Raw genomic sequence first — 25414 nt, 5'->3', positions numbered from 1 at the left:
CGCTGTCTATCCGTGCGGTGGAATCGTGCTAACTGTGGCCTCTCCTCCGCGCAGTGGCGCAGCCTCCTCCCCTCCTTAGCAACCGGCGCGCCAGTGGGGGGCGCAGCTGTGCATAGCAACCGTGACGTCACACAGTAGCGGCAGAACAAGCGCTCGCGCGTTGTTGGTGGCAGCTGCACCACCGCTCCTTCGCCAGACGTCTCCCTGCAGTCGAGCGAGTGAGACGCATGGCTCCGAAGCGGCCCAGTGATTCCGCGCCAAGCGGTTCGGGGAAGCGGTAGTGGGTTGACCACAAGGCTTTCGCCAAGCACACTTTAGACTTTCCAAAGTGTCTTCTGCAATTTTTTCGCATCCGCACAGAAAAGGGGCATAAGAATTGTAAAAAATATTGAGTTATGGAAGCAATAAATTATAAAACGGATCAACAAATGAGCAAGCTATCAAATCAAATATTATTAGTAATTGGCATTCAGTCATAGAGGAGTGCTAAATCGCACCTTCTGACAGTACACACGAATGTTTAGCAGGCTAGTATCGGCGAGTGACCGAAGATCAACGGATGTGGTTTGCCCACATTCAAATATGCGTAAGCTCTGACGAGTGACCAATGATTTTCGCACAATCTCATATCAAATGAGATCTTTATTTGGGGTTCACAATGCAGTAAGGCTTACTATTTGACAAAACCAATAAATGAGGAAACATCTAATATCGTGAAGCATTCAATAACAGTCAATGATTCACAGCAAAATATCTCCAACATTCAATCGGAATAAAGTTACAAACTGTGAATATAAAAATTCGCTGTGCCTTAGCTTGGTTAAGCCCGGTAATTGCGAAAGCTATATCCGCACCTACGCCATGCTACAGCTGATAGTGTAGCTGGTGGTGGCGCTTGTAGTTAGACTTGTGGTGATGTATCGGTTATACAATCCAATTCAATCCAATCCAAACCAAACCAATCCAATTCAATCCACTCCAATCCAATCCAATGTAATCTAATCTAATCCAATCCAGTCCAGTCCAGTCCAATCTATTCTAATTCAATCTAATGCAATCAAGGTCAAATGAAGGTGAATGGTGGTCACCGCCGCGGCACGATAGTGGTCACCGCCGCGGCACGATGGTGGTCACCGCCGCGGCAAGTAGTATTGCTTTCGCAATAAAACCGTATGCAAAACGTGGAATCGAACACTTAGTAAAGCGACCGCATCGGTGGCTTAGTGGCTATGGCTCTCGGCTGCTGACCCGAAAGATAGGGGTTCGATACCGGCCGCGGCGGTCGAATTTCGACGTGGGCGAAGTTCTAGAGGCCCGTGTATTATACGAAGTAAGTGTACGTTAAAGCACCCCAGGTACTTGAAATCTTAACAGCGTTCGTTATAGCTTGCGCTAAACCCGCAGAAACAAAACTAAACTTAGTAAAGCGGTCGCACATCAGTGAGAAAATCATTACAAATTAAGAAAAGACATAAAAAAGCGAACGCACTTGCGAACCCGACAATAAGAAAATATTTAAGATAATGAAAGCTCGTTTGGGTTGGTTTATGGGGTTTAGCGTCCCAAAGCGACTCAGGCTATGAGGGACGCCATAGTGGTCTCAGAAAATTTTGACCACCTGGGGTTCTTTAAGGCGCACTGACATCGCACAGCACACGGGTAGAATGCCCGCGTGGTGTCCAGAGTCAGCGCGAATTGAAGACCACCAGACGGTCGAAGTTATTTCGGAGCCCTGGCCTATGCCGCCTTCGTTCCAACCATTTCTATTACTGGCAATAAAGTTTCTACTGCCACCCAATGCACATTCAACCAACAGAAGTAATCAAAACTAAATGCACACTATAGACATGCAAAAAAAAAGTCACGAACGCAAGTGCCACGGCCAGCGGTTACACATGCAATTAAATATACAGAATGAATAACCGCGGGGAATAGATATGAAAAAATCAACAATGGCTCGAACCCCAAAGATAAAAGTTACACCAAACCACAATAACGAAAAAAACGCACTGAAGCTACATGCGCACGACTAAAACGCAATCAAACTGGTACCTCATCCTTAAAGGAGCCTGCAATGTAGAATCTCATACACCATACGCCTGCGGAAGTACGGTATATGCTCTTGCTTGAAGCAAAAGTGTGCGTCCCGGCTCAAGTACTCCGCAAACTGACACGTGAACACTCCGCAGTCGACGCTGTTTTTCTGAAGCGGCGCATCTCTACATGTGTAAAACTCCCAGTCGTCCCAGTCCAAGTCGTAGTCGCGCAGGAGGCTCTCCACTTCCAAGTACTCCCCCAATTTGTCGGCGATATCGGCGTGAACGTCGCTCTGACCGAGGCTGTCGTAGATGACCAGCTCGGGCCTGCGAAAATCCACCACGCCGAGACACCAGTGGGATGGGGACTCAATGTGCAGAGGCACGAGTAGAATGTCGTAATCGAAGAGGTCGACGCCTCGCGTCCAGCGTCTCACGCCGTCATGTCCACAGCGAGCCAGTTTGATGAAGAAGAAAGTACAGAACGCGTAAACGCGCGGACCACCTTGCTTCTCGGACCGCTCCGCGATCATGGCCAGGTAAATGTTCACGAGTGTGTCGTTAAGCAACTGGCCTTCTCTTAGTCTAGCTATGTCACGCCGCCTGACAACCAAAGAGAAGGCCTCTACCAACACCTGCCGTGGAGAGCCCCTCTTCAACGCTTCAGACACTTCTTCTTGCATAGCAGGCGTGAGCTGGGCAAACTCTGGACCCGCGATGCCTGACGTCCCCATCACTCTGAACAATCCGTGCTGAACGGCGGCTCCGTCTGCAACTGTAGAGAGACGCAGAACGTGTAAAACCCACTGACGTAATTAGGCCAGCGTCTGCATAAGGGCAAGACCACCGCTCGCTCTGCACGGTCGGCGTTCGTCTTACCTCGGAGGTGCGGAGGGTAAATTGGTAAATTGGTTTTTAAGGAAAGGAAATGGCGCAGTATACGTCACAAATCTCGGCGGACACCTGAACCGCGCCGTAAGGGAAGGGAGGAAGGTGGGAATGAAAGAAGAGAGAGAGAAAGAGGTGCCGTATTGTTGGTCTCCGGAATAATTCCGACCACCTGGGGATCTTTAACGTGCACTGACATCGCACAGGACACGGGCGCCTCTTGCGTTTCGCCTCCATCGAAACGCGGCCGCCGCGGTCGGGTTCGCACCCGGGTACTCCGGCTCCGTTGACGAGCGCCTTACCACTGAGCCACCGCGGAGGGAAGTGGGGTATCTGCTACAACCGGCGCCGTCGCTTCGGCGGACGCAGTTGTTGCGACGCACGTCTATTCCAATCTTTCAATCTTTCCTCTCACGTCCTTCAGCTCTCCTCTACCTGTACGTGGCAGCGGTTGTGGCTGAGCTGAGCCAGTGGGCAGGCCCGTGCACTTTACTTTTAAGGCGAAAGCCTTTAATGCCTCATACTGTCGTTAGCAGACGCGTCGGCAGCAGTGTCGACAGACGCGTCGGCAGGAGTGTCGACAGACGCGTCGGCAGCCGTGTCGACAGACGCGTCGGCAGATTCGTCCGCCCTTCGGTTCCAGCATGAATAAAGGCGCATCTAGTGAATGCATGGGGTTCGTAAATAAAATAAAAGAAATGTAGTCAATAAAAGGAAATAAAAAATAAAAATTAGAAATAAACAAAAATAGAAACAATAAAGATAAGATGTGAAAATAAAAATAAAAAGCAATAGAATTAAGAAAAGGGCAAAAAATAAATAAAAACAAAATATAAAAATAAAATAGTAAATAAAAACAAACACAGTGGCCAGGAAACGCTTTCGCCTTGCAGCACTTTAGAGAGCCAAAGTGCCCCCTGAATTTTTTATTCATTCTTGATGGCCGCCGCGGTGCCTCAGTGGTTATGGTGCTCGGCTGCTGGCCCGAAAGACGCGGGTTCGATCCTAGCCGCTGCGGTTGAATTTCTTTGGAGGAGAAATTCTAGAGGCCCGTGTACTGTGCGACGTTAGTGCACGTTAAAGAACCCCAGGTGGTCGAAATTTCCGGAGCCCTTCACTACGGCGTCTCTCATAGCCTCAGTCGCTTTGGGACGTTAAACCCCATAAACCAAACCATCCTTCAGACACAACAACCTCGGAGGTGCAGACGGGCTTTGGCTTTCCGAACACTTCACTGCGGCTCGAACAGTAACCGATCGAGGCATGCGTGCACAGCTACGAGAAGGCACAACCATCCGAAGACGCGCAAGATGTGTGAACCTAGTTTTGCGTACACCTCTAAGGACCCCTCAACAACCGGTTCCTATATCGGTAAAGACCAGAATGCCTGAGCGTTTGCATTTCGCGCCTCCAGGTGTATTCCGGCCTGTATCAACGTCCTCGCTTGCTCCCATTGGCCAAAAAAAATTCAGCGGGCACTTTCGCTCTCTAAAGTGCTGCAAGGCTGAGGCTGAGGAGGCTGACAAAACTTTATTGCGCGTAAGCGTAGGTGATTAAAGCAAGTTAGCTAGCGTTTCGCAGGCCTTGGAGACCTTTGGCGACGCCGGCCCATTCGCCGCGGTGGCTCAGTGTTTATGGTGCTCGGCTGCTGACCCGAAAGACGCGGGTTCGATTCCGGCCGCGGCGGTTTAATTTCTTTGGAGGAGAAATTCTAGAGGCCCGTGTACTGTGCGATGTCAGTGCACGTTAAAGAACCCCAGGTGGTCGAAATTTCCGGAGCCCTCCACTACGGCGTCTCTCATAGCCTTAGTCGCTTTGGGACGTTAAACCCCATAAACCAAACCAAACCATTCGACGGCCTGGACTGAATGTCCGGGTCATCGCTGGACCTTAGCTTATCCCATGCTTCTAAGACGGCACTGGGGCTACCGAACTCCACGCCAACGGCAAAGCTCATGGCTCTAGGAGTACATAATACCCTCAAAGAGATGTGGGAAGCAAAATGGCTCTCAAACTCAATAGGTTCGCACTCACAAAACCCGGCAGAGAACTGGTCGAGAAGATGCATGTTAATCTGCCCTATACAATAGACCAAAGAGAAGAAGTCCCACGCGATGTCAGAAGACGCATCACCGTGCACCCCATTCCGCGGAATATGCATCCCGCATATAACATCGAGAAGAGGAAAGCAAGAAGAGAAGCCCTGCAGAAGAAATGGGGCAAGCAAACTAACACCTTTTACATGGACGCAGCAGGACCAAAGATTGGTGTCATGACTGTTGTGGTCTCAACGCCTTCAGGATCGATGGTGAACTGCGCCTCGATGAAAACATCCAACCCCACTCACGCAGAGGAGGCAGCTATTCCATTAGCTGTCGCATCTAACCCCAACGCCGTTGTGCTCACTGATTCCCAGAACGCCTGTCGCAACTTGAATAACGGATTCATTCACAGGTCAGGGTTGTCATTGCTGACTAAGCATCCACCCAGCCAACCCTCAGTCATCTGGTTTCCCGGTCACCTGGAACTACCAGAAGGAAACGAAGCCGCTCACAGGCATGCCCGAGCTCTTCTATACCGGGCGTCTCCCCCTGATGACCATGAAGGGTGCCGCAACCTAATAGGTTTATCAGTGTATGCTGACAATCTCGCGCCATACAGAACAGCCAGAAAGGAGTACCCAACACCACATAAATCCCTCACTAGGTTAGAAGAGAACACACTTAGGAGACTACAAACTAACACATACGCAACGCCAGCTAAGTTACACAAGTGGTACTATACTCTCCGCAGTGCCCACACTGTGGCGAGGTAGCTAACCTCTACCATATGGTGTGGGCTTGCCAATTTAGTCCCGTAGTTGATCCCATTCCAAACCCCTCAGAGGAGCAGTGGGAGGCTATCCTGCTCAGCGATGATCCTGACCGTCAGCACTGGCTGGTTTGTAGGGCCAGCGCAGCAACAATTACCAGTGGACTACCGGAGTAGGCGGCCCACCCACATGTTCAAGAATATTCAGCAAATAAATATGTTTTCAATCAATCAATCAATTGTAGGGATCAGGCAAGAGTTCTGGGGGAGGCTTACGGACGTGGCACGCCCAGATCGTGTGGTCGAAGTTATCTTTCTCGCCGTTGTTGTTGTTGTTGTTGTGACTGAGAGAAGGATTAAGAGGAAATTGCACGGGCCTGCTACTGGCTCGAGCCAAGCCACCACCGCTGCCACGTGCAGATAGAGGAGAGTTAAAAGATCAGAGAAAAGAGAAAAAGGAAAGAAAAGACGCGCGTCGCAGCAACAACTGCGTCCGCCGGAGCGGACGCTGCTCAAAAAGAAGCGGCCGAAGCCGCGCTCGCCGAAGCGAGAACAGATACTCCTTTTCCCTTTTCTCGCCGCAAAAGCGGCAGCACGGTATTTATATCGTCTCGCCGCAAAAGCGGCAGCACAGTATTTATATCCCTGAAGGCGAAAGCCTTTCCTTTCCCACTGGTTTGCATTGGTTTCTTTATTTTTTTTTTCATTTTTTGCGTTTTTATTTTTTATTTATTTCTTGCTTTATTTCTGTTCATTTTTCTTGATTTTATTTATTCCTTTAATTTTTCTCTTAGTATTTATTTTTTAATTTTTTCTTCAGCGAAAAGAGGAAAATGGGAGTGAACGAAGACACCGTATTCGCTAGACGCGCCTTTGTTCATTCCCAACCATTGAGCTGACATGGCGGAGTGGTTAGCTGGCATGGCTGGCGGAGTGGTTAGCATGCTCGCCTCGCATTCCGGAGACCCTGGTTCGATTCGCCAACCCGACCGTCTAATTCGGATTTATTTATTTATTTACTTATTTATTTATTTGTTTATTTATTTATTTATTTATTAATGCGGAAGCCTTTAATGCCTCATCATTGTAAGCAGAAGTTGTCAACAGAAATGGCACGCTTTTAAATTGGCGGAAACGCTCGTGACGTCACAGTGTGCGAATTTCAAATGGGGCCAATTGTACTTTCGCTAGTAACCATGCAACGAATTAAATGGATGGTATAGTGAGGCTCCAAATAAAAATAAGTAAATAAATCCGAGTAGGAAATTGGTCGAGTTCGGGAATCGAACCAGGGTCTACAGAGTGCGAGACGAGCACGCTATAACCACTCCGTCATGAGAGCTCGATAGTTTGGAATGAACAAAGGCGCGTCTAGTGAAAACGGTGCCTTCGTTCACTCCCATCTTCCTCGCTAACCTGACGGAAGTGTTTTTAAAAAAACGCAAAAATTAGAAAGGAAAAATTGAAGGAATTAAAATAAATTAAGAAAATAAGAAGGAGCAAAAAGTATAAAAGATAAGTAACAAATTAAAAACACCTAAAAATAAAAAATAAAGAAATCAATGCAAACCGATGCGCAATTAAGGAAAGGCCTTGCAGCACTGTCCACATCGCGGTGGAAACCTGAACTAGAGGGAAGGTGCATAACTGCCCTCTTAGAACAGTGGACACCTAAACCGTGCTTTAAGCTAAGTGGCGGTAGTGACAGGTGTGTGTGCTGCATGCGTCGGCATTGACAACGTTGTGCCAGAAACGCGGCGCTGAATCTATAGGCCGTCGGCGTTCATTGTGTTCATTGGCGTTGGAGTTGACGTTTTACACTCCGATCATTTTAAGGAAAGGAAGTGCGCATAATGGCTCCCTGGGTCAATGGACGCCTGAATCATGCTTATAGTTGCGTGCAGTGATCAGAGAGAGATCTGGGCTGCAGTCATTGACGAGGTTGTGTCACAAGGCAAAGTAGTGCGGAAAACGCTTTCGCCTCTGCGCACTTTAGACAGTTTCGAACGCGCTGCATATACATTATTGTCTGGCCTGCGTCTCGTCGTGTCCGCGTACGCTTGGTGTTATGCCCGTAAACATTTCATGCTTACTCTACTCTCGGTTACGGGAGAGGAAAAAGTGCTTCCGCGCCGTCTCCAAGGATGTCGCAGCGGTCCCACAGTCACGCATGTAAAAGACCATCCTCTGGGCCTTCCGCTCATGACATTTCCCCCTTTGGCAGGCTCGCCGAGTATTCGAACGCGCTGCATATACATTCTTGTCAGGCCTCCGTCTCGTCGTGTCAGCGTGCGCTTCTGCATCGTCCTGCATTTCTATGCCGCCACCGTCACAGCTGCTTAAGACGAGCAATGGAGCCTGACAGAAACTGGATACAGTTGACGAGGCTGGGCGGAAGAGATTCGCCAGACACCCACAGTAGGGTGGCTAGACTGGCCACCCTACCCACAGGAAACGATTGCGTCCACATCGACCCGTACGCAGTATGTGTGGTGTGGTGTGTTGAACACTAGACCCATTTCAAGATTTTGACTAGTACCATCTACAACCACTGTGTTATGCCCGTAAACATTTCATGCTTACTCTACTCTCGGTTACGGGAGAGGCAGAGATTTTTTTATCCGCATGCGTACAACTAAGGTACATAACAATTACAAAAAAAAATATTGAATTCTGAAAACAATGAACTATAAAACGAATCCAAAAAAGAATAAGCTACCAAATCAAATAATATGAGTTCTTGGCACTTAATCAAAGAGGAGTGCTTAATCGCACCTCCTGACATCTTACAGGAATAGTGCATGAAACTCGAAGTCCACTGGGTGCTTTTTTTAACAAGCAAGTAACGGCAAATGACCGAAGCTCAACGACGGATGCGGTTTGTCCACAATCGAATATACGCAAGCTCCGACGAGTGGCCAATGATGCTCGCATGATCTCTAACCAAATGGGAGCTTTATTTGGGGCACACAATGCATTAAGCCTTAGGAATTGACAAAAGCAATAGCCTAGCAGACGTCTCAAATCCCGAAGCATACGATAAAAGTAAATCATTCACAGCAAAATATATCCAGCAATCAATCGTAATAAAGTTACACACTGTCAACACACAAACCTTAATCACAACGGCATCCCCTACAGCCCGCGTTAAAACACATAAACCACACTACACTTAGTAAAGCGGTCGCGACTCACTGAGGAAATCATTACAAATTTCCAAAAGAAAAAAAAAGGCGAACGCAATCGCGAACGCGACAATAACAAAATATTTACAAGAAAGAAAACTCCCTTGGTTTGGTTTACGGGGTTAGCAACCCAATACGAACGAGGTATGAGGGACGCCGTAGTAAAGGGCTCCGGAAATTTCGACCACCTGGGCTTCTTTAACCCGTGCTGACATCGCACAGCACACGGGTAGAATGCTAGAGTCGCGTGCAGTCTCAGCGCCAATTGAACACCAGACGGACGAAATTATTTCGGAGCCCGCACCTACGCCGCCTTCGTTCCAACCATTTCTATTACTGGCAGTAAAGTTTCTACTACCACCCAATCCATATTCAAGAAACGGAAGTAATCAAAACTAATTGCACACTATTGACAAGCGAAAAAAAAAACACGAACGCAAATGCCACGACCGCCGGTTACACGTGCAATGAAATATACAGAATGAATAACAAAGCGCAACTGATATGAAAAAATAAACAATGGCGCCAACCGCAATGACAGATATTACAGCAGACCACAATAAACAAACGCACTCAAGCTACATGCGCACTACTAACATGCAATCAAACGGGTTCATCATCCTTCAAGGAGGCTGCGATGTAAAATCTCATTCACCATACGCCTGCGGAAGTACGGCAAGTGCTCCTGCCTGAAGCAAATGGGTGCGTCCCGGCTCAGGCCCTCTGCAAACTGACACATGAAGACTCCGCAGTCGATGCTGTTTTGCTGCACGTCTCTGTTTGAGTAACACTGCCAGACGTCCCAGTTCACGTCACAATTGCGGGTGTGGCTCTCCACTTCCAAGTACTCCCCCAATTCGTCGACGATTCTGGCGTGTACGTCGCGCACACCTAGGGTGTCGTAGATGACCAGCTCAGGCTTGCGGAAATCCACCACGGCGAGACACCAGTGGGCGGGGGACTCGAAGTGCACAGGCATCAGTAGAGTGTCGTAAGCGAAGATGTCGATGCTTTGCCTCCAGCCTCTCACGCCATGTTCAGAGCCAGCTATTTTAGTGAAGAACAAAGCACCGAACGTGTAAACGCGCGGACCACCTCGCTTCTCCGACCGTTCCGCGATCATGGCCCGGTAAAAGTCCACGACATTCTCATTAAGCAACTCGCCTTCTCTGAGCGTAGCTATGTCATACCGCCTGAGAACCAAAGGGAAGGCCTTCACCAAAACCTCCTGCGGAGGGCCCAGCTTCAATGCTTCAGACACTTCTTCTTGCATGGCTGCCGTTAGTTCAGCGAACTCTGTACCCGCCGCTGCGATCGTTGACGTTTCCATCTTGTATATTTATCTGCCAGCTTGTACAAAAGCGCTGAGGAGATGATACCTCTGAAAAATAGTCCGTCCCAAACGGCTCCCCCCTCCACAACTGCAGGGAGACGCAGAGCACATAAAGCCCGCGAACGTCACTGGGCGAGCGTCTGTCGTAAACGCAAGAACGCTGCTCGGTCTGCACGGTCGCCGTTTGTGTTACCTCGGAGCTGCAGACGGGCTATGGCTTTCCGAACACTTCACTGCGGCTCGGACAGCAACCGATCGAGGCATGCGTGCACGGCTACGAGAAGGCACAACCTTCCGAGGAAGCGGCAAGATGTGTGAAACTGACACATGAAGACTGCGCCGTCGATGCTGTTTTCCTGAAACGGCACATCTCTCCTGTAACACTGCCAGCCGTCCCAGTTCAAGTCATAGTGGCGGAAGTGGCTCTCCTCTTCCAAGTACTTCGCCAATCTGTCGACGATATCGGCGTGAACGTAGCGCATGCCTAGGGTGTCGTAGATGACCAGCTCAGGCTTGCGGAAATCCACCACGGCGAGACACCAGTGGGCGGGGGACTCGAAGTGCACAGGCATCAGTAGAGTGTCGTAAGAGAAGATGTCGATGCTTTGCCTCCAGCCTCTCACGCCATGTTCAGAGCCAGCTATTTTAGTGAAGAACAAAGCACCGAACGTGTAAACGCGCGGACCACCTCGCTTCTCCGACCGTTCCGCGATCATGGCCCGGTAAAAGTCCACGACATTCTCATTAAGCAACTCGCCTTCTCTGAGCGTAGCTATGTCATACCGCCTGAGAACCAAAGGGAAGGCCTTCACCAAAACCTCCTGCGGAGGGCCCAGCTTCAATGCTTCAGACACTTCTTCTTGCATGGCTGCCGTTAGTTCAGCGAACTCTGTACCCGCCGCTGCGATCGTTGACGTTTCCATCTTGTATATTTATCTGCCAGCTTGTACAAGAGCGCTGAGGAGATGATACCTCTGAAAAATAGTCCGTCCCAAACGGCTCCCCCCTCCACAACTGCAGGGAGACGCAGAGCACATAAAGCCCGCGAACGTCACTGGGCGAGCGTCTGTCGTAAACGCAAGAACGCTGCTCGGTCTGCACGGTCGCCGTTTGTGTTACCTCGGAGCTGCAGACGGGCTATGGCTTTCCGAACACTTCACTGCGGCTCGGACAGCAACCGATCGAGGCATGCGTGCACGGCTACGAGAAGGCACAACCTTCCGAGGAAGCGGCAAGATGTGTGAAACTGACACATGAAGACTGCGCCGTCGATGCTGTTTTCCTGAAACGGCACATCTCTCCTGTAACACTGCCAGCCGTCCCAGTTCAAGTCATAGTGGCGGAAGTGGCTCTCCTCTTCCAAGTACTTCCCAATCTGTCGACGATATCGGCGTGAACGTAGCGCATGCCTAGGGTGTCGTAGATGACCAGCTCAGGCTTGCGGAAATCCACCACGGCGAGACACCAGTGGGCGGGGGACTCGAAGTGCACAGGCATCAGTAGAGTGTCGTAAGAGAAGATGTCGATGCTTTGCCTCCAGCCTCTCACGCCATGTTCAGAGCCAGCTATTTTAGTGAAGAACAAAGCACCGAACGTGTAAACGCGCGGACCACCTCGCTTCTCCGACCGTTCCGCGATCATGGCCCGGTAAAAGTCCACGACATTCTCATTAAGCAACTCGCTTTCTCTGAGCGTAGCTATGTCATACCGCCTGAGAACCAAAGGGAAGGCCTTCACCAAAACCTCCTGCGTAGGGCCCAACTTCAATGCTTCAGACACTTCTTCTTGCATGGCTGCCGTTAGTTCAGCGAACTCTGTACCCGCCGCTGCGATCGTTGACGTTTCCATCTTGTATACTTATCTGCCAGCTTGTACAAGAGCGATGAGGAGATGATACCTCTGAAAAATAGTCCGTCCCAAACGGCTCCCCCCTCCACAACTGCAGGGAGACGCAGAGCACATAAAGCCCGCGAACGTCACTGGGCGAGCGTCTGTCGTAAACGCAAGAACGCTGCTCGGTCTGCACGGTCGCCGTTTGTGTTACCTCGGAGCTGCAGACGGGCTATGGCTTTCCGAACACTTCACTGCGGCTCGGACAGCAACCGATCGAGGCATGCGTGCACGGCTACGAGAAGGCACAACCGTCCGAGGAAGCGGCAAGATGTGTGAAACTGACACATGAAGACTGCGCCGTCGATGCTGTTTTCCTGAAACGGCACATCTCTCCTGTAACACTGCCAGCCGTCCCAGTTCAAGTCATAGTGGCGGAAGTGGCTCTCCTCTTCCAAGTACTTCGCCAATCTGTCGACGATATCGGCGTGAACGTAGCGCATGCCTAGGGTGTCGTAGATGACCAGCTCAGGCTTGCGGAAATCCACCACGGCGAGACACCAGTGGGCGGGGGACTCGAAGTGCACAGGCATCAGTAGAGTGTCGTAAGCGAAGATGTCGATGCTTTGCCTCCAGCCTCTCACGCCATGTTCAGAGCCAGCTATTTTAGTGAAGAACAAAGCACCGAACGTGTAAACGCGCGGACCACCTCGCTTCTCCGACCGTTCCGCGATCATGGCCCGGTAAAAGTCCACGACATTCTCATTAAGCAACTCGCCTTCTCTGAGCGTAGCTATGTCATACCGCCTGAGAACCAAAGGGAAGGCCTTCACCAAAACCTCCTGCGTAGGGCCCAACTTCAATGCTTCAGACACTTCTTCTTGCATGGCTGCCGTTAGTTCAGCGAACTCTGTACCCGCCGCTGCGATCGTTGACGTTTCCATCTTGTATATTTATCTGCCAGCTTGTACAAGAGCGATGAGGAGATGATACCTCTGAAAAATAGTCCGTCCCAAACGGCTCCCCCCTCCACAACTGCAGGGAGACGCAGAGCACATAAAGCCCGCGAACGTCACTGGGCGAGCGTCTGTCGTAAACGCAAGAACGCTGCTCGGTCTGCACGGTCGCCGTTTGTGTTACCTCGGAGCTGCAGACGGGCTATGGCTTTCCGAACACTTCACTGCGGCTCGGACAGCAACCGATCGAGGCATGCGTGCACGGCTACGAGAAGGCACAACCGTCCGAGGAAGCGGCAAGATGTGTGAAACTGACACATGAAGACTGCGCCGTCGATGCTGTTTTCCTGAAACGGCACATCTCTCCTGTAACACTGCCAGCCGTCCCAGTTCAAGTCATAGTGGCGGAAGTGGCTCTCCTCTTCCAAGTACTTCGCCAATCTGTCGACGATATCGGCGTGAACGTAGCGCATGCCTAGGGTGTCGTAGATGACCAGCTCAGGCTTGCGGAAATCCACCACGGCGAGACACCAGTGGGCGGGGGACTCGAAGTGCACAGGCATCAGTAGAGTGTCGTAAGAGAAGATGTCGATGCTTTGCCTCCAGCCTCTCACGCCATGTTCAGAGCCAGCTATTTTAGTGAAGAACAAAGCACCGAACGTGTAAACGCGCGGACCACCTCGCTTCTCCGACCGTTCCGCGATCATGGCCCGGTAAACGTCCACGACATTCTCATTAAGCAACACGCCTTCTCTGAGCGTAGCTATGTCATACCGCCTGAGAACCAAAGGGAAGGCCTTCACCAAAACCTCCTGCGGAGGGCCCAACTTCAATGCTTCAGACACTTCTTCTTGCATGGCTGCCGTTAGTTCAGCGAACTCTGTACCCGCCGCTGCGATCGTTGACGTTTCCATCTTGTATATTTATCTGCCAGCTTGTACAAGAGCTCTGAGGAGATGATACCTCTGAAAAATAGTCCGTCTAAAACGGCTCCCCCCTCCACAACTGCAGGGAGACGCAGAGCACATAAAGCCCGCGAACGTCACTGGGCGAGCGTCTGTCGTAAACGCAAGAACGCTGCTCGGTCTGCACGGTCGCCGTTTGTGTTACCTCGGAGCTGCAGACGGGCTATGGCTTTCCGAACACTTCACTGCGGCTCGGACAGCAACCGATCGAGGCATGCGTGCACGGCTACGAGAAGGCACAACCTTCCGAGGAAGCGGCAAGATGTGTGAAACTGACACATGAAGACTGCGCCGTCGATGCTGTTTTCCTGAAACGGCACATCTCTCCTGTAACACTGCCAGCCGTCCCAGTTCAAGTCATAGTGGCGGAAGTGGCTCTCCTCTTCAAAGTACTTCGCCAATCTGTCGACGATATCGGCGTGAACGTAGCGCATGCCTAGGGTGTCGTAGATGACCAGCTCAGGCTTGCGGAAATCCACCACGGCGAGACACCAGTGGGATAGGAACGCAATATGCAGAGGCACGAGTAGAATGTCGTAATCGAAGATGTCGACGCCTCGCGTCCAGCGTCTCACGCCGTCATGTCCACAGCGAGCCAGTTTGATGAAGAAAGTACAGAACGCGTAAACGCGCGGACCACCTTGCTTCTCCGACCGTTCTGCGATCATGGCCAGGTAAAAGTTCACGACATTATCGTTAAGCAACTGTCCTTCTCACAGCGGAGCTGTGTCACGCCGCCTTAAAACCAAAGAGAAGGCCTCTACCAAGACCTCCTGTGGATCGCCCATCTTCAACGCTTCAGACACTTCTTCTTGCATGGCAGCGGTTAGTTGAGAAAACTCTGTGCCCGCGATCTTCTCCATCCTGCGGGTTTGCACAAGAGCGCTGAGGAGATGGTAGCCCTGAAAAACAGTCCGTCCCAAACGGCTGCTCCCTCCACAACTGCAGAGAGACGCAAAGCACATAAAGCCCGCGAACGTCACTGGGCGAGCGTCTGTCGTAAACGCAAGAACGCTGCTCGCTCTGCACGGTCGGTGTTCGTGTTACCTGGGAGCTGCAGACGGGCTATGGCTTTCCGAACACTTCACTGCGGATCTAACAGTTACTGATCGAGGCATGCGTGCACGGCTACGAGAAGGCACTACCATCCGAAGGCGCGCAAGCTGTGTGAACCTAGTTTTGCGTACACCTCCCAGGACCCCTCAACAACCGCTTCTTATATCGGCAAAGACCACAACGCCAGCGCCTTTGCGCGCCTCCAGGTGTAGAAATTTAGGGGGCGCTTTGGCTTTCTAAAGTGCTGCAAGGCGAAAGCGTTTCCTGGACACTGTTTGTTTTTATTTACTTTATTTTTCACATTTTGTTTTTGAGGTATTTTTTGCTCCTTTTCTTAATTTTATTGTTTTTTATTTTCATTTTCACATCTTAATTTTCTTTTTATTTTTATTTTCCTTTTCTTGACTTTACTCCTTTTATTTATGAAGCCCATGCATTCGCTAGATGCGCCTTTATTCATGCTGGAACCTTGAGCCTTTTAAGCAGACACCGAAAGGCGGACGAATGTGCCGACGCGTCTGTCGACGCCGCTGCCGACGCGTCTGTCAACCCTCCTGCCGACGCGTCTGTCAACACGGCTGCCGACGCGTCTGTCGACACTCCTGCCGATGCGTCTGTCGACACGGCTGCCGACGCGTCTGTCGACAGTTCTGCCGACGCGTCTGTCGACACGGCTGCCGACGCGTCTGTCGACACTCCTGCCGACGCGTCTGTCGACACGGCTGCCGACGCGTCTGTCGACACTCCTGCCGACACTCCTGCCGACGCGTCTGTCGACACGGCTGCCGACGCGTCTGCCGACACTCCTGCCGACGCGTCTGCTAACGACAGTATGAAGCATTAAAGGCTTTCGCCTTAATAAAGCTAAAGTCCTTAATGGCTCATGCTGCGCTGTCCGTCCGTGCTCGCGGTCTCCGTCCATGCGCTACCTCCTCCGCAATTTCCTTTCCTCAAATTCATTGTCTTCACTAGGGGCCCTCTTTCCGTTCCTTCTTTCACTCCCACTGCCTCCATTCCTGTACGGCGCGGTTCGGGTGCCCACCGCGACAGTTGCTAGGCAACTGCTCTTGCAGCCGCAACACCACAAAAGCGTGATTCAGGCGTCCATTGACCCAGGGAGCCACAATTTGCTCCCTTCTTTTCCTTAAAATGATCCGAGTGCAAAACGCCAACGCCAATGAACGCCGAACGGACAACGGCGACGGTGACGCCGCGAAACGGGCGCCAAAGAGCTCGCTTTAAAACACTGCAATCGAAATAGAGACCGCAGTCACCAAAGACAAAATTACGAGGAACTTTAGCGGCTGAAGTGGCGACAGGTGAAAGCCAGTGCTACATTCTGCTACGCGATTTCTCCCTTCACATTCTGTTGGTGCATTAATTAATTGCCAATTAATGACGCTTAATATTTGCCTTCAGGAGCGGAACGCGACAGCGTGTTGTAGCGCTAGGGAATCCACGGAACGCCGCCACCCGTTCGGAGTGATGCCTTGCCCTTTGAACGCAGCGCTTTTTGACGAAAGGAAATTTAGCTTTAATTTTCTGTATCTCGGTGGACACCTGAATGGAGCTTTAATTCTCTGTCATCTCGGTGGACATTTGAACCGCACCGTAGAGGAAGGGAGGAAGCGGAGTGAAAGAAGAAAGAGACAGAGGGGGCCGTAATGAAGAAAATGAAAATTATATTTGAGGAAAGGAAATTAAGCAGTAACTGTCTCACATATCTCGGTGGACACCAGTTGGACATTGCATTTGAAGAAAGGAAATTGCGCAGGAACTCTCACATTTTTCGATGGACACCCGTCAAAATTCGCCCGCAGTGACGTCACGACCATTTCGACCAATCTGAAACGCGGACAAATTTGCTAATGCGTCTCGGTGACGACAGTATGAGCCATTAAAAACTTTCGCCTTAAATTTGGCGGGGACTTCGCTTTGGTAAAGCCTGGTAGGTTGCGAAAGCAAAAGCGCAGCGCCTCCTACAGAAGGAACGCAGTCCGCCGCGTCTACAGGTCACGCGTGGCTAGCGGCCGCCGCTGCGCGACAGCTCGACTTCGTAGCCCATCTCTCACCCTGGTATGACGTCAGAGGTCATTCTAAAGGTCAAACGGGGCTTCCGGCCGCCGCTACGCGAAAGGCCGTTCATGAGCGTAGTATTGCTTTTGCAATAAAAATTCAGTGAACTAACCAATCACAGTCAACGGGACTTTTAGATAATGTGACGTTATCCTTTAGTGGCATTGGGGATCAGCGGGGATGGGGAGACAGCATGTAGGCACAGGTCAATAACCAGAGAGAAAAGCGTCATTGTCCTGCGCCTGCACCCTGGCCCCTTGCTAAGGGGTCCGGGTGCGGTCCGGGTTGCCACCGAGATGACAGAGAATTACTGCGCCATTTCCTGAAAAAGCGTTGCATTCAAAGGGCAAGGCATCGCGCCCAACGGGTGGTGGCGTTCCTCCCTCCCCGTACGATGCGGTTCGGGTGGCCACCGAGATGACAGAGAATTACTGCGCCATTTCCTCAAAAAGCGTTGGGTTCCAAGCGCAAGGCATGGCGCCGAATGGGTGGTGACGTTCCTCCTTTCCTGTACGGTGCGGTTCGGGTGTCCACCGAGATGACAGAGATTTACTGTGCCATTTTCTCTCCTCAAAAAGCGTCGCGTTCAAAGGGCAAAGCATCGCGCCGAACGCGTGGTGGCGTTCCGTGGACTGCCTGGTAGCGCTACCACCCGCTGTCGCGTTCCACTCCTAAAGGTGAAGCTTAAGCCTAATTAATTAACAGTTAATTACCATTTAGTCATTAATCAGTAATTAGCCACTAATTAGTAATTTGTCTTTATTTCGTTAATTATGTGTGACGTCATTAATGTCACATGGGCAAAGTGGTGCGGAAAACGCATTCCCCTGTATGCACTTTAGCCAAAGTGCCCCTTGAATTTTTTTTATCCGCATGCACACAAATAAGGTAGATAAAAATTGAAAAAAATATTGAATTTTGGAAACTATAAATTATAAAACGAACGACAAATCAATAAGCAACCAATCAAATAATATGAGTTATTGGCACTTAATCAGAGGAGTGCTAAATCACAAATCCTGACATCTTACACCAATAGTACATAAAACTTGAAGTGCACAAGCAAGCGTCGGCAACTCACCGAAGCTCAACGACGGATGCGGTTTGTCCACAATCGAATATACGCAAGCTCCGAGAGGGACCAATGATGCTCGCACGATCTCTAACCAAATGAGAGCTTTATTTGGGTTACACAATGTTGTAAGCCTTAGGAATTGACAGAAGCAATAGCCTGGCAGACGTATCAAATCCTGAAGCATACGATAACAGTCAATCATTCACAGCAAAATACATCCAACAATCAATCGCAATAAAGATGCACACTTTCAACACAAACCTTATGTAAAACGTGGAACTGAACACTTATTCAATGTTCCCCCGCGGTGGCTGAGCGGTTATGCCTTTCGGCTGTTGGCCCGAAAGATGCGGGTTCGATCCCGGCCGCGACAACCCAATTTCGATGGGGACGAAATTCAAGAGGCCCGTGTATTATGTGATGTCAGTGTACTTCAAACAACACAAGGTGATCGAATCACAACAGCGTCCCCTATAGCCCGCGTTAAGACACATAAACCAAACTTAGTAAAGCGGTCACACGTCATTGAGGAAATCATTACAAGTCACCAAAAAAACATAAAAAAGCGAACGCAATTGCGAACGAGACAATAAGAAAATATTTACAAGAAGGAAAACTCGCTTGGTTTAGTTAATGGGGTTTAGCAACCCAAAGCGAACGGGCTCTGAGGGACGCCGTACTGAAGGGCGCAGGAAATCTCGACCACTTGGGGTTCTTAAACCTGTAATGACATCTTCAAAGAGTACTGACATCGCACAGTACATGGGTAGAATGCCCGAGCCGCGTGCAATCTCAGCGCGAATTGAACCTCAGACGGTCGAAATTATTTCGGAGGCCTCGGATACGCCGTCTTCACTCTCACCATTTCTGTCACTGGCAATAAGCCTGGTTGGTTTATGGGGTTTAACGTCAAAAAGCGACTAAGGCTATGAAAGACGCCGTAATGGAAGGCTCCGGATATTTCGGCCACCTGGAGTTCTTTAACGTGCACTAACATCAAACAGTACACGGGCCTCTAGAATTTCTCCTCCAAAGAAATTCAACCGCCGTGGCCGGGATCGAACCCGCGTCTTTCGGATAAGGTTTCTAGTGCCACCCAATGCGTATTCAACAAACAGAAGTAATTAAAACTAACTGCACACTGTCGACATGCGAAAAAAAACTCACGAACGCAAATGCCACGACCACCGGTTACACGTGCGATGCAGTATATGGGATAAATGACCAAGGGCAATGGATATGAAAAAATCAACAATGGCGCGAAACCCAAGGCCAAAAATTACAGCAGACCAGAATAAGGAAACAAACGCACTCAAGCTACATGCGCACTACTAACATGCAATCAAACGGGTTCCTTATCCTTCAAGGAGACTGCGATGTAAAATCTCATGCACCATACGCCTGCGGAAGTACGGCAAGTGCTGTTGCTTGAAGCAGATGGGTGCATCCCGGCTCAGGCACTCTGCAAACTGACACATGAAGACACCGCAGTCGATGTTGTTTTGCTGCACGTCTCTGTTTGAGTAACACTGCCAGCCGTCCCAGTTCACGTCACAATGGCGGGTGTGGCTCTCCACTTCTAAGTACTCCGCCAGTTTGTCGACGATACTGGCGTGCACGTCGCGCACGCCTAGGGTGTCGTAGATGACCAGCTCAGGCTTACGGAAATCCACCACGGCGAGACACCAGTGGGCGGGGGACTCAAAGTGCACAGGCATGAGTAGAATGTCGTAAGCGAAGATGTCGATGTTTTGCCTCCAGGCTCTCACGCCATGTTCAGAGCGAGCCATTTTGGTGAAGAACATTGCAGTGAACGCGTAAACACGCGGACCGCCTCGCTTCTCCGACCGTTCCAGGATCATCTCCCGGTAAAAGTCCACGACGTTCTCATTAAGCAACTCGCCTTCTCTGAGCGTAGCTAAGTCAGACCGCCTGAGAACAAAAGGGAAGGCTTTCGCCAAAACCTCCAGCGGAGGGCCAGACTTCAACGCTTCAGACACTTCTTCTTGCATGGCTGCTGTTAGTTGAGGAAACTCTGTGCCCGCCTTGTCCGCTGCGATCATTGACGTTTCCATCTTGAATATTTATCTGCGAGTCTGTACAAGAGCCCTGAGGAGATGATAGCTCTGAAAAACAGTCCGTCCCAAACGGCTGCTCCCTCCACAACTGCAGAGAGACGCAGAGCACATAAAGCCCGCGAACGTCACTGGGCTAGCGTCTGTCGTAAACGCAAGAACGCTGCTCGCTGTGCACGGTCGGCGTTCGTGTTACCTGGGAGCTGCAGACAGGCTTTGGCTTCCCGAACACTGCACTGCGGCTCGAACAGTTACCGATCGAGGCATGCGTGCACGGCTACGAGAAGGCACAACCATCCGAAGACGCGCAAGCTGTGTGAACCTAGTTTTGCGTACACCTCCCAGGACCCGTTGTGTTGTTGTTGTGACTGAGAGAAGGATGAGAAGGAAATTGCACGGGCCTGCTACTGGCTCGAGCCAAGCCACCACCGCTGCCACGTGCAGATAGAGGAGAGTTAAAAGATCAGAGGAAGGAGAGAGAGGAAAGGAAAGACGCGCGTCGCTGCAACAACTGGCGGACGCTGCTCAAAAAAACACATAAGCGGCCGAAGCCGCGCTCGCCACCTCCCAGGACCCCTCAACAACCGCTTCTTATATCGGCAAAGACCACAACGCCTGCGCCTTTGCAGTTCGCGCCTCCAGGTGTGAAAAATTCTGGGGGCACTTTGGCTCTCTAAAGTGCTGCAAGGCGAAAGCGTTTCCTGGCCACTGTTTTAATTTACTTTTTATTTTTCCTATTTTGTTTTTTATTTATTTTTTTGCTCCTTTTCTTGATTTTGTTTTTTATTTTCATTTTCACATCTTATTTTTATTTTGTTTTTATTCTTTATTTTCTTATTTTTATTTTTTATTTTCCTTTTCTTGACTTTGCTCCTTTAATTTATGAAGCCCATGCATTCGCTACAAGCGCCTTTATTCATGTTGGAACCTTTAGCCTTTTAAGCAGTGACACCGAAAGGCGGACGAATCTGCCGACGCGTCTGTCGACACGGCTGTCGACGCGTCTGTCGACACTCCTGCCGACGCGTCTGTCGACACGGCTGCCGACGCGTCTGTCGACACTCCTGCCGACGCGTCTGTCGACACGGCTGCCGACGTGTGTCGACACTCCTGCCGACGCGTCTGTCGACACGGCTGCCGACGCGTCTGTCGACACGGCTGCTGACGCGTCTGTCAACACGGCTGCCGACGCGTCTGCTAACAACAGTATGAGGCATTAGAGGCTTTCGCCTTAATAAAGCTAAAGGCCTTAATGGCTCATGCTGCGGTGTCCGTCCGTGCTCGCGGCGTCCGTTCATGCTCGCGGTGTCCGTCCGTGCGCTGTAATCGTGCCAACTGTGGCCCCTCCTCCGCGCAGCGGCGCAACCTCCTCCAAAATTTCCTTTCCTCAAATTCATTTTCTTCACTACGGGCCCTCTTTCCATTCCTTCTTTCACTCCCATTGCCTCCCGTCCTGAACGGTGCGGTTCGGGTGTCCACCGCGACGGTTGCTAGGCAACTGCCCTTGCAGCCGCAACAACACAAAAGCGCGATTCAGGCGTCCATTGACCCAGGGAGCCACAATTTGCTCACTTCTTTTCCTTAAAGTGATCCGAGTGCAAAACGCCAACGCCAACGCCAATGAACGCCGAACGGACAACGGCGACGGTGACGCCGCAAAACGGGCGCCAAAGAGCTCGCTCTAAAACACTGCAATCGAAATAGAGAGTGGTGACAGGCGAAAGCCAGTGCTACATTCTGCTACGCGATTTTTCCCTTCACATTCTGTTGGTGCATTAATTAACTGCCAATTAATGACGCTTAATATTTGCCTTCAGGAGTGGAACGCGACAGCGTGTTGTAGCGCTAGGGAATCTACAGAACGCCACAACCCGTTCGGCGTGACGCGTTGCCCTTTGAACGCAGCGCTTTTTGACGAAAGCAAATGGAGCTTTCATTCTCTGTAGGTGGACACCTGACCGCACCGTACAGGAAGGGAGGAAGTGGAGCGAAAGAAGAAAGAGAAAGAGGGGGCCGTAATGAAGAAAATGAAAAATATATTTGATGATGATGATGAAAACGTTTATTAAAGCCACAATGCCTTAGTTGAAGGGAAGGCTGATAGGGTCCCTTGTCCGGGAGCCGTATCCGGGCAGATCGAAGTGCCAAGGCGCGTGGGATGAAGTTCGTTTGTCAGGGGAGTGAAGCACGCAACGTGGGAGAATCTGCTGGAGAATCTAGGCAGTGACCACTATATCCTGAAGACCACGATAGCAGCCACCAACATCAAGCGCAAGCTCGGCACGGCCAAGATCACCAACTGGCCGGCTTTCCGCAAGGCTTGCGCGGACCTGGAAGGGGGGATTACTTCCATAGATGATTGGTGTCAACCACTTAAAGACATCCAGAAGCGGTACACTCAGGAAGTGGATCGCACCGAGCAAACACCAGAGGTGGACCCTCGGCTCATCAGGCTATGGGAGGCGCGTCGAGGACTCACCAAGCTCTGGAAGAAGCAGCGCTTTAACAGGAAGCTCAAGCTCAAGATCGCAGAAGTCACCAAGATAGCGGAGGAGTACGCGACCCAACTGGCCAGGCAGAGCTGGCAGCAGTTCAGTAGCTCGCTGGACGGCACCCTCAGCACGGCCAAAACGTGGCGTATACTCAAGACCCTCCTCGACCCTACCCAAACCAGGGCCGAAAGCGGTAAAGCTATCCGCAGACTCGTCCACACCTTCGAGGGTACGGAAGAGGAACTGCTAGATAAGGCCAAAGAGAAATGCTACGGCACGACCTTGCCTGCGGCATACGCGAAACCATACCTGGGGAACCCGAACACCCACTTAGACAGGCCGATCACCGGGGAAGAAGTGTTCGCTGCCATAAAGGCATGCACGCGCAACACTGCGGCGGGAGCAGACAAGATCCAGAACGCACTCATACGCAACCTCTGCGACGAGGCGGTCGACCAACTGACCACCTTCCTCAACGGGCACTGGACCGCAGGAACGGTTCCTGAAGAGTGGAAGCATGCAGAGGTCGTAATGATCCCCAAACCGGGTTAGAAACTCCAGATCGAAAATCTCCGACCTATCTCACTCACCTCCTGCCTAGGCAAGCTCTACGAGCGAGTCGTTACTCGGAGGCTCCAAAGCTACATGGAAGACGAAGACCTGTACCCCCACAGTATGTTCGGCTTCCGAGCCCACCTCTCCACCCAGGACATCCTCTTACAACTCAAAGAGGAAGTCCTCACCAACGTCCCGAGCGTAGGCGAGAACGTGGCTATGGCCCTCGACATCAAAGGAGCCTTTGACAACGTTAGCCACACGGCTGTAATGGAAGGACTCGACAACATCCACTGCGGCGAGAAGATTCACAGCTACGTGAAGGCCTTTCTCTCCAACCGCACTGCAACGGTTGGGCTCGGAGACCTTCGCAGCGCTAAATTTTCGACCCCCAACAAAGGCACACCTCAAGGGTCCGTCATCTCGCCACTACTTTTCAACGTGGCCATTATCGGCCTCGCGAGACAACTCGAGAAGATCGAAGGCATACAGCACGCAATATACGCTGACGACGTCACGGTCTGGGTTACCACTGGGTCGCTCGGCCAGAAAGGAGAACGACTGCAAGCAGCGGCTACCTGCGTGGAAGAATATGTCAGTGCACGAGGCCTCGCCTGCTCCACCGAAAAATCAGAACTCCTGCGAATCCACAAAGGGAAACACAAGAAAGGTTCCCTCAATGTCTCCCTCGAAGGACAGCTAATTCCCGAACGAGACAAGATACGAGTCTTGGGAATGTGGCTGCAGAGCAACGAGCGATGCGGCCATACGCTCGGCCTTCTCAAGCAATCGACCACTCAGGTCGCCAGAACGATCACGCGCGTGTCGCAGAAGCGGAGCGGCATGCGAGAGGGGGATACCCTGCGCCTGGTTCAGAGCCTGGTGGTCAGTCGCGTGGGTTACGCCCTCCCGTACTTCAACCTCAACAAAGGAGAAGTGGATAGTGCAGATACCATACTCCGCAAAGCTTACAAGACAGCCCTGCATCTACCAATGAACACCTCCAACGAAAAATTCAGGGGGCACTTTGACTGTCTAAAGTGGGTAGAGGCGGAAGCGTTTTCCGCACCACCTTCGCTGTTTCTGTGGCACTGGTGGCGTCACATATAATTGAGTACTAATCACTAAGTGATGACAAATCACTAATTAATGGTTAATTACTGATTGATGCCTGAATACTAATTAACTGCTAATTAATGACGCTTAAGCTTCGCCTTTAGGAGTGGAACGCGACAGCGCGTTGTAGCGCTGCCAGGGAGTCCACGGAACGCCACCACCCGTTCGGCGCGATGCCTTGCTCTTTGAACGCAACACTTTTTGAGGAAAGGAAATGGCGCAGTAATTCTCTGTCATCTCTGTGGACACCTGAACCGCACCGTAGAGGAAGGGAGGAAGTGGGAGTGAAAGAAGATAGATAAAGAGGAGCCGTAAGGAAGAAAATGAAAATTGTATTTGAGGAAAGGAAATTACGCAGTAACTGTCTCACAAAATTCAGGGGGGGCACTTTTTTGGCCTAAAGTGTGGTCACTGATTTGTGGTTAGGATGTTAAGCTTCGCCCCTAAGAGTGGAACGCGACAGCGTCTTGCAATGCTGCCAGGGAGTCCACAGAACGCCATCGCCCATTCGGTTCTAGCTTCGCTCGTCGGTAAATTGGTTTTTGAGGAAAAGAAATGTATCTGTCTGTCATTTGTCGGTGGACACCTAAACCTCGCCGGAAGGGAATGAAGGAGGATGAGAGTGAGTGAAGACACCGTATTCACGAGACGCGCCTTTGTTCATTCCAAACCGTCGAGCTGGCATGGCGGAGTGGATAGCATGCTCGTCTCTCACGCCGAAGAACGGGGTTCGATTCCCGAGCTCGACCAATTTCTTAATCGGTTTTATTTATTTATATGGCCTGACTAGTAAAACAAATTAGGCTAATTCGGTAATTAAGCAATTAACTAAGCTCAGTCCCACTTGGAGCATCACTATACGATCCCTTCAATTGGTTGCACGGTTACTAGCCAAAGTACAATTGGCCCCGTTTGAAATTCGCGCACTGTGACGTCACGACCGTTTCCACCAATTGAAAAGCGTG

General features: G+C 50.8%; 5 protein-coding genes and 3 pseudogenes across 6 annotated transcripts; all 8 read right to left on the bottom strand.

Moving 5' to 3' along the window:
* Nucleotides 1–624: 624 nt before the first annotated feature.
* Nucleotides 625–3968, bottom strand: LOC149336365 (sentrin-specific protease 1 pseudogene; annotated as a pseudogene). Its single transcript, XR_016284257.1, has 2 exons — nt 2916–3968; nt 625–2811 (listed from the first exon to the last, which is right to left on the bottom strand). The product of XR_016284257.1 is annotated as a sentrin-specific protease 1 pseudogene (transcript).
* Nucleotides 3969–9536: 5568 nt separating this feature from the next.
* Nucleotides 9537–10250, bottom strand: LOC149336364 (sentrin-specific protease 1 pseudogene; annotated as a pseudogene).
* Nucleotides 10251–10483: 233 nt separating this feature from the next.
* LOC149336363 (sentrin-specific protease 1-like) lies at nt 10484–11176 on the bottom strand. The gene has a single exon (XM_089554137.1). The coding sequence runs from the start codon at nt 11174–11176 to the stop codon at nt 10484–10486; it is 693 nt and encodes a 230-aa protein (XP_089410263.1).
* A 403-nt stretch (nt 11177–11579) lies between these two features.
* LOC149336362 (sentrin-specific protease 1-like) lies at nt 11580–12044 on the bottom strand. Its single transcript, XM_089554136.1, has one exon. The coding sequence runs from the start codon at nt 12042–12044 to the stop codon at nt 11580–11582; it is 465 nt and encodes a 154-aa protein (XP_089410262.1).
* A 290-nt stretch (nt 12045–12334) lies between these two features.
* LOC149336361 (sentrin-specific protease 1-like) lies at nt 12335–13027 on the bottom strand. Its single transcript, XM_089554135.1, has one exon. It carries the CDS (start codon nt 13025–13027, stop codon nt 12335–12337), a length of 693 nt encoding a protein of 230 aa, XP_089410261.1.
* A 233-nt stretch (nt 13028–13260) lies between these two features.
* On the bottom strand, nt 13261–13953 carry LOC149336360 (sentrin-specific protease 1-like). The gene has a single exon (XM_089554134.1). It carries the CDS (start codon nt 13951–13953, stop codon nt 13261–13263), a length of 693 nt encoding a protein of 230 aa, XP_089410260.1.
* A 233-nt stretch (nt 13954–14186) lies between these two features.
* LOC149336359 (sentrin-specific protease 1-like) lies at nt 14187–14672 on the bottom strand. The gene has a single exon (XM_089554133.1). The coding sequence runs from the start codon at nt 14670–14672 to the stop codon at nt 14187–14189; it is 486 nt and encodes a 161-aa protein (XP_089410259.1).
* A 4894-nt stretch (nt 14673–19566) lies between these two features.
* LOC149336358 (sentrin-specific protease 1 pseudogene) lies at nt 19567–20274 on the bottom strand (annotated as a pseudogene).
* Nucleotides 20275–25414: the final 5140 nt, after the last annotated feature.

This window comes from Amblyomma mixtum, chromosome 7 (genome assembly GCF_055824585.1).
Source record: "Amblyomma mixtum isolate Tamu chromosome 7, ASM5582458v1, whole genome shotgun sequence".
In the NCBI taxonomy this organism is placed as follows: domain Eukaryota; kingdom Metazoa; phylum Arthropoda; class Arachnida; order Ixodida; family Ixodidae; genus Amblyomma; species Amblyomma mixtum.
This window is presented reverse-complemented; position numbering and strand designations above follow the sequence as displayed.

Coding starts and splice junctions, on each gene's coding strand:
- LOC149336363 (XM_089554137.1), bottom strand. CDS start 11,176: ATGGAAACGTCAACGATCGCAGCGGCGGGTACAGAGTTCGCTGAACTA.
- LOC149336362 (XM_089554136.1), bottom strand. CDS start 12,044: ATGCAAGAAGAAGTGTCTGAAGCATTGAAGTTGGGCCCTACGCAGGAG.
- LOC149336361 (XM_089554135.1), bottom strand. CDS start 13,027: ATGGAAACGTCAACGATCGCAGCGGCGGGTACAGAGTTCGCTGAACTA.
- LOC149336360 (XM_089554134.1), bottom strand. CDS start 13,953: ATGGAAACGTCAACGATCGCAGCGGCGGGTACAGAGTTCGCTGAACTA.
- LOC149336359 (XM_089554133.1), bottom strand. CDS start 14,672: ATGATCGCAGAACGGTCGGAGAAGCAAGGTGGTCCGCGCGTTTACGCG.